The following is an 11,689-nucleotide window of genomic DNA, read 5'->3' as shown; positions in this document are numbered from 1 at the left end:
TATTGGGAAAACGATGAAACAGAAAAACTTGTTTCTGTTAGATCTGTCTGTTAGACTGAAAGGATATTCACTTCAGACCACCGATTTTTACAGTGGTCGGCACCGCAGCACTTTGGGTGAGGCGAGTATTAGGGGTGAGAGACAACACACTCAGACGAGAAGGAATGGATTGATGTGTTCCACAGTGAGACAGAAGAATGACTCTTCCACTGAAGGAGAAAAGAGAGGAAGTATGATTATGATTATTTAAAGTTTGGATTTTGGACTGGAGCCCCCAGGTTTGATTTTGGAATCATGGATCTTATGACAGCCCTACTGTACATCTGTAGTCACCAAAGACCAGAGCGCAGTCTGGTGGCTGCTACTGAGACACATCTCAGCGGATACACTCCTATTTATAATAAAAAAAATGTTTAACTTTAAAACAATTAAAACAACCACAACCATTTTTTCTTTAAAAAAAATACCTACATATAAACACCATATACAAGAAGTTCAGTTTAAAAGGAGTCTTTCCTCTCTTTAAAAATAGTCGTCCTCCCCTGGATAAAAAAAATGCCCAAAAGAAGAGGAGAGCAGTGCGATGAAGGTGGAGGCTGTGCTGATGTGATCATCTCAGTGGTAGGTCAGGTCAAGCTGTAGAGGAGCAGGTGTAGGAGGAACAGTGGTGGCTGCAGGGCGGAGGTGGTCCTATAGCGGCGCCCTGTCTTTGTCCCGAGGTACTCGCTGTGTGTAGAAGAGGATGTAGGCCTGAGCCCGGCACACCTCCTCCACTGAACACACGTTCATCTTAGAGTCATTACAGTGAACCCAGAAGCCTATGGGGGAGAGAGCCGTTAGTCCAGAGCAGAGTGTTCTAAGGAATCTCAAGAGCCACTCCTACTGTTTCTGTTCCAACATTCATAACGATTTCAGTACAGACTACTTCACATTTAACAAGAAGCTACAGTCCAAAACTCATGTCCATTCTCAGCGTAGACAATGGACAACGTCTTTCATTCCACACCTTTGACCTCACCTCCTTCTGTGTTGTAGCAGTAGGCGGTGTAGTGGCCAGAGCCAAAGCCCTTCCCATGATGCATCACCACGGCAGAGAGCTCATAGAGGAAGTGCTTGGTGCGCGGTGAACCCGGGGAGCTGGGACTTGAGCAGGTCACACCATTGGGCGGGGTCTCCGTGCAGCAGTACGGCTCCATATTGAGGAGCTGGTCGAAGCTCACGTGAACTCCTATCTTCTCCCGGTGGTTTCTCCCCGACCACCTGACGACCGATGCCCAGAGAGGGAGCGAGAGAGGAGTTAGTTTGATGGCAGATGAATGTTATTAAAAATCTGTGAGAGTTAAACTCCCTTCAACTATGGTGTGGTGAAGGGACGTTGTTGTTGTACCTGAAGCGTTTGAGGTGAAGCCTGAGGACTTGAGGCAGTTTGTGGACCATCAGCTGTTTCTGAGCTTCGGTCCGAATGAGGGGTTTGGATGAGCTCCGCCTTCGTGCAGCTGCAAACCACGGTGAGAGTGAGTGAGTGAGTGAGTCGGCAACAGCTCAAACCAAATATTGCACAACATGTGGGAAAGCAGGTCTGACACACCTTTAACTTAGAACTCAGATCAAAACATTTAGTTGGAAACTTGAAGTAGTTTTTCTTTTTTGTAAATGACAAACCTGACCTTTACCATCGGTTTTATTTTAAATTACACAATAACTCACAATTACACTTGTCGCAGGCGTAGATGTTTCCCTCCAGGGCTTCCGTCTCTGTGAACTTGGCCAACATCTCAGTCAAATGACAGGCAGCCTGAGTGGCCGACTCCCTGCTGTTACTGTGATAGCGCTCGGGAAACTCCAGGGACAGATCCCAGAACGACTCCACAGTGTTGGAGCGATGGCTGCACGCCAGACACGTCACCTGTCCGCCAAAAGAAAAAAAAAAACGTGAGCACATTACAGTTTCCAAAACTCCGTAAAATAAGAACACATCACACAGCGTGGTCTTTTCATATACAGTACAAATGTGAACTAGCGATTATCCAACGATTATGAGAAAATTCAAATGCCATCTATGACTGGGCTGCAACTTTAACCATGGGATAGATTTTCACTTTAACCAATGGATGCTCGCTTCAACACGACCAGGTGTAATGAGCTGAAAAAAAACAATTTATTTACTAGTTGTGCCTTGATATAATCTTCAACACGATCAAGTTTATTTACTAGTTGTGCCTTGATATAACTTTTTTTCCATGTCTGACACTGATACCTCAGCTAGTATCTGAGTATCTGCCAATATCGATATCAAGCATGTAGCGCCAGTTAAGTTGAGCATTTGGGCTTGGCTATCAGATTGGACGGGCTAAAGTTGTTTTTCAATATCTGATCTTAAAATTTTGACCAATATCAGACAGGTATTGGAGCCACCCCTAGTATCTACTTCAGGCACCACGAGTTAAATAATAAAACTGTGACGTTTGTTCTCTGTGGTTCTGAAGGAAGAGAAACTGATTGACAACTAAAGGTCTGTGTCTTTGACTGTTGCTTGAGTCACACACTGCTGTCTATTGGTCTTAACACTCGTCTTAATCAGTTACCGGTGTGTGATTATGGGTGAGAGAGTGTGCATGTGTAGTACCTGACTCAGCAGCTGACCATGGAAGATGGTGTTGACCACACTCAGCACCTGCTTAATAAGTCTTTTCTGCGTCTGTGGAACTCCAGCTGAGGTTGTGTGTTTGCCCGTGCTCTCTAACTCATGCTGCACCTTGTCCAGCAGCTCACACAGGAACTCTTGTGCGTCCTGCTGCGCGTAGCCTCTGAACGCGGGGATCAGTTGCCACACTGAGTGCAGCATGGCGAACGGCGACACCAGCGCCCACTTGCCAGACCACATCACCTGGAACAAGGTGTGCAGCTCGTGGCAAAGTGAAATGTGTTTGGAGCTCGGCTCTTTGGGTTGTATTAGCTCCATGTTGCGAGCCCGTGACGCCCCGCCACTGAGTCCCACCCCTGGGCCCGAGTTTGTCTCGAATCCCTTCCTCTGGGACAGGGCAGAGTGTGAAGGGGTCTTCCCTGTCAGTTTGCCATGAACAGCTGTTGCCAGTAGCTCCAGTGCCTGGGTCAAGTCCAGGCGCAAAAAACACTCCCTGAAAACATGCAGATGACTCAGGACCTGCAGGATGGAGTTCATATAACAGGTGTTGCCTAAGTTCCTCAAGCCTGTCACTCCAGGAGTGACTGTGGGACGCCGTTTAAAAGGAGAACCACCCTGTTTGGTGCTTGGCCTGTTTTGGACAGATGTGTGGCTACTACGAGTACCTGTGGGGGTTTTAGATTTGTGTTTGTTTGCAGATGGACTTTTTCTGGATTTAGGAGGGGGTTCACTCTTTTTAGTCCTTTGAACTTTTTTGGGGGCGATAGTTGCAGGGCTCTGAGTCCTTGGTCTATGAGGGAGGGTCAAACGCAAAGGGATTTTCACCTTGTTTTGTGAGGTTTGGGGTTGATTTTTGACTGCACTTTTCTGGGTTTTCTGGCATAAACGTAAGCTTTTTCTTAAAGGAGCATTCTCCAGCTCCACCTGTAGTTGTCTCTTTAAAGCACGCCTGCGTTCTCTGGCTTCCCTTTTCAGCTCCTCTTCCTCCTCCTTTTTTCTCTCTTCCACCTCTCTTTTTTTCCCGCAATCCGTCAGTCCAAACCAGGAACGAAAAACGCGCCCCATAAGCGTTCGTCTGCGGTGCCAGAGAGCAGTAAACATTCTGTCCTCGTCCCTCAGCTGCAGCTCCTGAGCACCAAATGGCATAGGTGCATCAATGGAGGCAGTACCAGAACGCAGCGTACGCCCACTGCGAGTGGTTACCTCATATTGTTGGCTCTGAATGGCACTAAGTGTGCTGCGGAGCAGCTTGAGGTCTCCAGTGGCATTGTCGTTCAGGACATAATCGTCACACAAGTAACAAAACACGTACAGCTCGTTAACTTCCATTGCCAGGGGATGTCGCTGTTGCTCGAAGTGCTGGAGTGCATGTTCCTCAATGTAGCGCCCACACGCCACATGAGCACAGCCCAGGCAGGCCCATATGGACTCAGTGGTGTTGCAGTCAACACAGTGCCACTTCTGCGGGTTGAGAATGGAGTGGTCCTGGGCGAGCCGCAGCCGGCCCACATGTTTACATCTGTCCATTCTTCACGCAGGTGGTCGGGCCTGGCAGGCTGGCTGCATCAGACAAAACCCGACCGTTGGTGACCAAGTCTGGGTTTGTGTGCGTTTCACACAAACTTCATGTCAACATGATGACCATGGTGAGCTGGATTGTAGCCCTGCCAGGGCATGGTGGGATCTAGAAAAGAAAAGTAGGGGTTCGTTTGGTCAAGAAAAATCATTTGTTTATGTTTGACTTTAGAGGAACAGACAATGTCTGATTAATGGCTGTCGGTTGTGGTTTGCCTTTAACAAAATCACTACATGGAATGAAACTATTGACTTTTGTGGACAATCAGTTCTCGATCGCTACAACTGCATAATCCAATGAAGAAGAAAAAAACTTGTGATTTTGTCAGCTGGGTATCGCAGTGTCAATCAATTTAAAGGTACAGCACATATGACATATGCTGTTAAGTGTTAAATGTTATGTTGTAAAATGCAATGCTTGCTGCCAGGGAACTTGATCGGAACAATGGCGCAATGATAGTATAGAAGTCATGTTTATCTTTTTATGGTTTAATTATCATCCGTGGTCCTCCTTCAGCAACTATTCACCCTCACAGGCCAAAAGAGCAAGTGAAGCCAAACAGGTTTGGTGTACTGTACTATATTAAAATCATGTTCTTCTGTTTAAACACAACAATACATAAGTCACACATAAACATATAAGTCACAGTAAAGCCATTTACATGATCAATTTCTCCATACATCACAAGGGTGAAATTAGATGTTGTGAAACAGTTATTTTAGTTTGCTATGGGCTTATGAAGCTGTAAATAAAAGATGTTTTAAGGGCACATCCTTTCTGTTATACTTCTACTTAAACAACTCTTTGGTGTTTACAACTGCAAAAACATGGAATAATCGCTAAAAATGATGAAAGCATAATTCCCTAAAACGATTGCCAATATACATGCATTCTCTTCAACCTCCCTGTGGATTAATGTGCTCATGTGGGATCGCTGAGTGGACCACTTACGTCCATCAACAACCCCCACTGAGGTCACAGAAGATTCTCTTACAAAGGGAGGGCCTGAGTTTGCTAGTGTTGTGTTCTTTGTCCATATGAACTTATTTGGTATGGAGAGGGGAATGAAAAAACAGAACAGAAAATGTGTTTTAATATCGGACCTGTTAGAATGGTAGCCTCATCCACTACATTATAGCAATGTTTATCTGAGCAATAATGTAAGCAGTAAAGAGAAAACTGTTATAGTAATGTTAGCTCTGGGTTCTTTCAAGGGTAGTCTTCTTTCCACAATTTAAATGACAATTGGTCTATTTTTTTACTGACAACTAGACCAACCAATATGTCAAAAATCAAACAGATTACTCAATAATGGTACCACTCTAAAAACTGGTAATTGAACGCAAATGGTTTATGCTGCAGTTCTCAGGGGCAGCTGGTATTACAATCAATGAAATGAAAATAACATCCCTGAAGTGATCCTTTTTCACCATCCGTCCTTAAGGAAAACGATCTTTGACATTAAAATTAGCCAAAACTTCGATTGACGCAGCGTTCTTTAAAAATAATGTACACAGTTTTAAAATGTGAAAGACTATGACCATCTATGCAAATGTGGCCACAGGTTGTTTTTTTTTATTCTTTGATTTTAAGATAACCAACACTTAAGCTGTCAGGTGTGGAACGTGTCATTGTGTAATATATCAAAGTAAAAAAAGAGATTTTTAAAAATTGTTTCTGAGAGTTTCGAATTGCCGCTAAAGGGTAAATCAGCAGCTTAGCGCGCTTTGGTTTGGTTTGTCCTGGTGACTTTAAGAGGACGCACAGCACGCACAAACACACACAGCTGCACTTTACACAGTGAGAATCAAACACATTTAAACAAACAAAAACAAAACTTACAATCAGCGTTCATCACAACGAAAGTCAAGGTAAGGTTTGTCCAATCAGCTCAACTTATCGAACCCGTGTTCTACGGCTAATGCTAAGCTAGATGTCGTATCAGGAATTGTGGTTGCAAAACATTGAATTCAAAAACAAAATATCCCGGGCTGCTGTAACAATTTCTGTAAAATTATTTTTTGCGCGTCTTAGAATACATTTACACCGCACACAACGAGGCGACGCCATTTCTCATGTCAACACCGTCGTTTCTATTCTAAATATGAAAGAGATTAAAGGCACTAAGCTATCGTTAGCCTAGCGTGCTAAAGGAGCGCTAACCAGGGTGACGTTAGCATTAGCCTGTATTGCTAACAGTGGTGAGTTCTGCACAAGGGTATATACTTCCTGTTTTCAGGAGAAGGGAACCTGTGCTGCGTTGACGAAAAATATGTGCGGTCCATTATAATTACAATTTAGAATACGGATTTACTGTGACACCTTACAAACAAACATGTTAAAACTGTAACATGCTGCTATTTTACTTGAACAGTCTTAATTCCCATATAAAAATTTAAGGAACGCATTAGTTTCTAACTTTGACTTGAACGTGCAAGTTCCTATAATTTCTTTTAACCTTAAAAAATCACTTTTGACGCGACCTGGAACATCAGCCGAATTACTTAAAGTGTATGCCTTTTCTAGTGATAATAATACATTTTTCTGTTGTGCTTAAAATTTCCGTTACAAAAAGATATGCAATTTATCAAAAATAAAAAACAAAAAAGCACAAATTAAACCTCACATTGTCGCTCATGCGCATAACAGATATGTTGTCTTCTCAATTCTTTAGTAATAGCTTAGCACGCAAGTTTATGTTAGCATTAGCCTGGCATGCTAATAAGAGCACCACTCAGTGAATCGTCACCACGAAGTTGGTGCCGTTAGCCGGAAAATAGGTGAAGGAGGCGGATGTCAGATACCGGGAACCTGGCTCCTGTACTATGAAAAGGATTCAACCTTTGTCGGATGTGTACATTTGTTTCCAACGAGAAACTCAATTCCCGTTATGACGCGATCAAGGGCACATGGCTAAAGGCAGTGTTAGGAAAGAAATGATTGTACCTGACCTCTCCTTCACGACAGTAACTCCTCAGTTTTTAAAATGATCGCCATCTTGTTGATCCATGTGTCGCGTGGTGTTGGCTCAGGCGGGTCCAGGAGTCGTGACGTAGATGTTGTTGTTGTTGTTGTTGTGGGTGATGGCGATATAGATGGAAACTTTGGTCAAAAAATGAAAACAAAATAAAAATTGGTTTTCAGCAGTGCCAATTGGTACTAGTGATGTTATTTTTATAAATTAAAAAGAATCCTATCATCCGGTAGTTCTAGCTGGTGATGAACGACTTAACAGCACTGATTACGTGCCATGAATCACGAGGACTTGGGTTGCACATGTCTTATTGTCAGTAATTTCATTTAGATCCGAAAAACTGGTGATTTAAAATTTGACTGTACTTTGCTTTTTCATGATACAACCTTTCTAAATAAAGGTGATAATGTTTAACACAGATGCTGTGTGTAAACCTCCTGTCTATAAGAGCAGTTTCCTTTTCGTGTATTGTAAAGGTTCCTTTAGAGTGATCCCTTTCAGAATAATTGGTTTAGTCAGTTATCACTTTGCAGGTTAATATTGAACATTGTAAAGTATTATAAACACTGCACAAAATTGCTTTTTATTACAAACATAAGAATAATTGCACTTTTATACCACAAGAGGGAGGCGTAGCATCACTCAAGTCCCACTACTGATTATTACTATCTAGCGCAAACAACTCCTTAAGGGGTTGCCAACGTTTTTTATATCATGTACCCATCCCGAAAATATTTGTCAATCCCAATACCACCAGTGTGACCAACACAAAGTACACCTGCAGAGATCTACACTGTTTAGCTAAGACCAGAATATGTAGGAGAAAATGCATTAGAGTGTTTATGAAACGATGACGCTGCACAGTTAAATAGTACTATAACTGGTAATTCACCTGTATTCTGCAGTGAAATACGCACGAAGGGAGAAAGCAAAAATAACAACTAAAAGTCTTCCCAAAATCTTATAGAAATTAGATTCCACTGTGTGTCACTAGAGGGAGCCCCAGGAACACCAATGGTTTGGTAACGCATATTATAGTCGAGAACAAGTTAAGAGATGAGAGAGAGGAAAAATGTCTTTACACAATTTTCCTGTCATTACCTTCTTATCTCCTGTTAATAGGTGACATGTGATGCATGAGGTAGATTTTTCCAGGTCTGGTTACAGAAATCCACCAGGAGAGCTGTCTGGATGAAGCTCTTCATAACCTAATTATCATTTTGATCTCCACTCATACATCATAGCGATGTGTTTTTTTTTTCTCCCCCACTCATTCCCACAGAACCCGAGTGTGAGATCCGCACATTTCTCACCACTCTCTGGCTCTGCTGTGACAGCTGTGAAGATAAAAATCTACATTTAATCTTGTAGAAGAAATGAAAACTCTTGACAATAATGTTCTGAGTCTGGAAAAGGTCGCATGTGGTTAAATCTTTCTTACGCAATAAAAGCGTACTCTGATAATTAACCTGTTAACCACACTCCTGTTTATCTCCATTATTCAGTGTAAGGTAACACAACATTCTCTAGCATCTAGCATCAGGTTTTTTCAGGGTTACCATTTAGTTATTGTGTGTGAAAATATTTGGCCCTCCCAAAAAAAGATCCAAAACAAGTTCTTGAATATTTATTGTGTGTATGTGTGTGTGCATGTGTTCTGTGTTTCCCTCAGGTATTTCTAAATTCTTGCGTGCTGGTGTGGAATACACTTGTAGCGCTCCATGCTGGTTAATAGGGGCTGGTGGTACTCACTGTGTTCCTCTGAGATCTTATCAGTCCAGGATCATGTTTTCACAAGGAAACAACACTTTACTCTCTCCTGTGTGTGGATTCCCAAACATCCTGCTTCCATCAATGGCCAAAACAATCAACCAACTATAAAGACAATTTTTTGGGGAATTTTTTTTGTGTAATTTGACAATTTCCTTTCTCCCCTTAACATTCAAAAAGGCACTGTGAGCTATCCATATAAATATAGAATGGATTCCAAACCATTTGTCAGGGCAAATGTTTGAGGTAGCACAGTTTTAGCCAACCACATGGAACAGCACTAGTGTCTTAGTTCTAGTTCTGTGACCCGTGAACAGACGGTGTCCTGTGTCTTAGTTCTAGTTCTGTGACCCGTATCACCTTAGAATTTCTTTGGTAAATAGGCAGAGAATAAGTCCAAAGAAATGATCTCTGAGCTGATGACAGTTACAGGACATGACAGTACAGGCTGCAGGAACATGACAGTAATTTCACTTTTTTTTCTTTTTTAAGTCAAACATTAAAAAAAGAGAACAGAGGGAGGAGCAGACTTTCATTCACCAAACCGTGCCTGAAGCAGAACTTTTCATCTCCACGCACGCACCCTGGCTGCATATGTGAAGAATCCCTCTCATTTACTGATAAGTGTGGAACTGATCCCTCTTAAAGACCCTTTTGAACAGCAGGGGAAAAAAACCCTTTGCATTCAAAGCTCTGTGTTTGGAACTGCACACGAGCGTGTGTGGATGATGATGGAGCAGGGGATTGTGGGAGGCAGACTAAGGGCCATTTGTGAGTGACTTAGAGAAAGAGGTACGTGTTGATGCACCATGTGAATCCTCTGAATCACCTCTAATGTTTTTCTCACTCCGTGTCCCCAGGCCTTTCCCGCCTTCATGTCCACACATGCTAAGCCTCCCCTCCTTCTTTACTGTCCTCTTTTCATCTCATCAGACTCTCACACGTTTGACTATTACTTTACTACTGTTTGTCCTAGTGCTATTACACACAGGCCTCAGGTGGATTTAAGTGATTTCCGCAAAGTTAAACAAACTGACTAATTGTTTAACCAAACCTTTGTCATCAACATGTTTTCGTTCAATAGAGGAAGAATGTGCTAGGGGGCATTGTTTTCAACAAGACTGTCATAATTTAACAGAAATTCCAAAAGTCATTTAAAATGAAAGAAAAGCTTCAAAGGACAGGCTTTTAACACTGTTAAACACTCCACGTGTTCGGTAGCACAGTGGTTTGTGAGAGATTAGGCAGTTGCGCCCAGAGCACAGCTTAGTTTCAGGTCTTGATCCAACACTAAAGGCTGAACAGTTTTGTTGGTTTTCTGGTAGCACGTAAACAACAGCAACAGATAACGTTAGCCCTGAACTCACAAATGTGACACTGAAGTCTGGAGATTTTTTGGAAACATGAAATACCAGAGTTTTCTACCTCTAAATTTCTTTACTGCCAAAAAATGCCTCTGTGCCTGCACACATGGAGCCAAACTCACATGACTTTCAAGTATGGTGCACCGCTCTGGTAGAATATGACTTTGCTAAGCTTAAACTTTCAAGTATGGTGCACTGCTCTGGTAGAATATGACTTTGCTAAGCTTATTTGAGCTAATCCTCCAAGAAGAGACGCATGTGCTCGTCTAGATGTTGAAGAACTACCTGAACTTAAAAAATCTGTATCTTAACCCTGTGGCTTCTAATTCTCTGACAAAACCTGTAAAATTTACTGTTGAAATGAGGCGTAGTACGTTTAAAGAACGATTAAAATACCATAAATACCGTTATTGACAGATGTGGTTTTGTCTTGTTGTGTTCAGAGAAGACAAGCTGATAATTTGGGCGAGAGGAAGCCATTTCCTGTGATTTGATGGTGGTGTTAACACAGCTGGGTACACTCTTGTTTTTTTTTTCTCGGTGGGCGATAACACAGGTGCCGGTGCAGCCAGAAAAAAAAAGCTTTATAATTAGCAACATAAACACATCTCCTGTAATTTTCGGCAGCCCGGTGGCTTCGGCGCAGTGTTAGCCTTGGCTACTTGACAGCTCCTGATGGTTAATCTTGTTTTCCCAGCATGCCGTGGGGGTCTTTTATTTCACTGAATGTTTGTGCGTGAGTTGGTGAGTGTATAATGACTGGATGACATCAGGTGCTTGTTTACTTGGCCGTGTGTAATAATCGGCAGCAGTAGCATCGTGATTGCAATGCTGTGTCAACACAGCAGAACTCCCTGTTCTGTTCTGGCCTGCTCTGATGCTGCAGGTAGAAAAACATTGTGTGTCTGCGTACGTGCGTGTGTGTGAGAATGTTTTCATGTGTAATTAAGTCAAAGCAAAGGGAGAGAGTTGAAGAGCTCAGTTCAGAGCTTGCGTCCTGGTCAGGACACTTCCATCTGTAGCTGAAGGGACTGACAGATCAGTCACCAGTCAGTTTTCAAGTATTTACTATGACTTTACAGGCCAGTTATATCACATAACATTTTGTTGTTCTACCAGTCTGAGACAATTCTGCTACTTTTTGATTTGTAACGTTAGCAAACACCACAGTGATTGTTTTCTGGGGGTAATTTTGGGAAAATTCCAAATTTTTAACTATTAGCTGTGCGTATGGAAATTGGGAAAATTCAAAATTTTTAACTATTAGCTGTGCGTATTTGTTGATAATAGCTTGGATGCATACATGTTTTTAAATGTTACCTAAGGTATTTGTAAATTAATGTTACTGAGGATTTTTGTAA

The 11,689-nt window shown here is 42.3% G+C and overlaps 1 protein-coding gene across 4 annotated transcripts; it reads right to left on the bottom strand.

The window, feature by feature from the left end:
- Positions 1–459: 459 nt before the first annotated feature.
- On the bottom strand, positions 460–9,227 carry usp44 (ubiquitin specific peptidase 44). 4 transcript variants are annotated; one of them, XM_008315457.3, is made up of 6 exons: positions 6,063–9,227; positions 2,627–4,328; positions 1,708–1,906; positions 1,388–1,496; positions 1,019–1,260; positions 460–818 (listed from the first exon to the last, which is right to left on the bottom strand). In XM_008315457.3, the coding sequence occupies exons 2-6, from the start codon at positions 4,169–4,171 to the stop codon at positions 691–693; spliced, it is 2,223 nt and encodes a 740-aa protein (XP_008313679.1). In that variant the 5' UTR covers positions 4,172–4,328; positions 6,063–9,227; the 3' UTR covers positions 460–690. The 4 variants fall into 4 exon arrangements, with proteins under 4 accessions (XP_008313679.1, XP_008313678.1, XP_016890240.1 ...); XM_008315456.3 differs by having other exon boundaries at positions 7,167–9,227; XM_017034751.2 differs by having other exon boundaries at positions 7,172–9,227.
- Positions 9,228–11,689: the final 2,462 nt, after the last annotated feature.

Source organism: Cynoglossus semilaevis, chromosome 8 (assembly GCF_000523025.1).
Source record: "Cynoglossus semilaevis isolate Cse_v1.0 chromosome 8, Cse_v1.0, whole genome shotgun sequence".
Taxonomy (NCBI): Eukaryota; Metazoa; Chordata; class Actinopteri; order Pleuronectiformes; family Cynoglossidae; genus Cynoglossus; species Cynoglossus semilaevis.
This window is presented reverse-complemented; position numbering and strand designations above follow the sequence as displayed.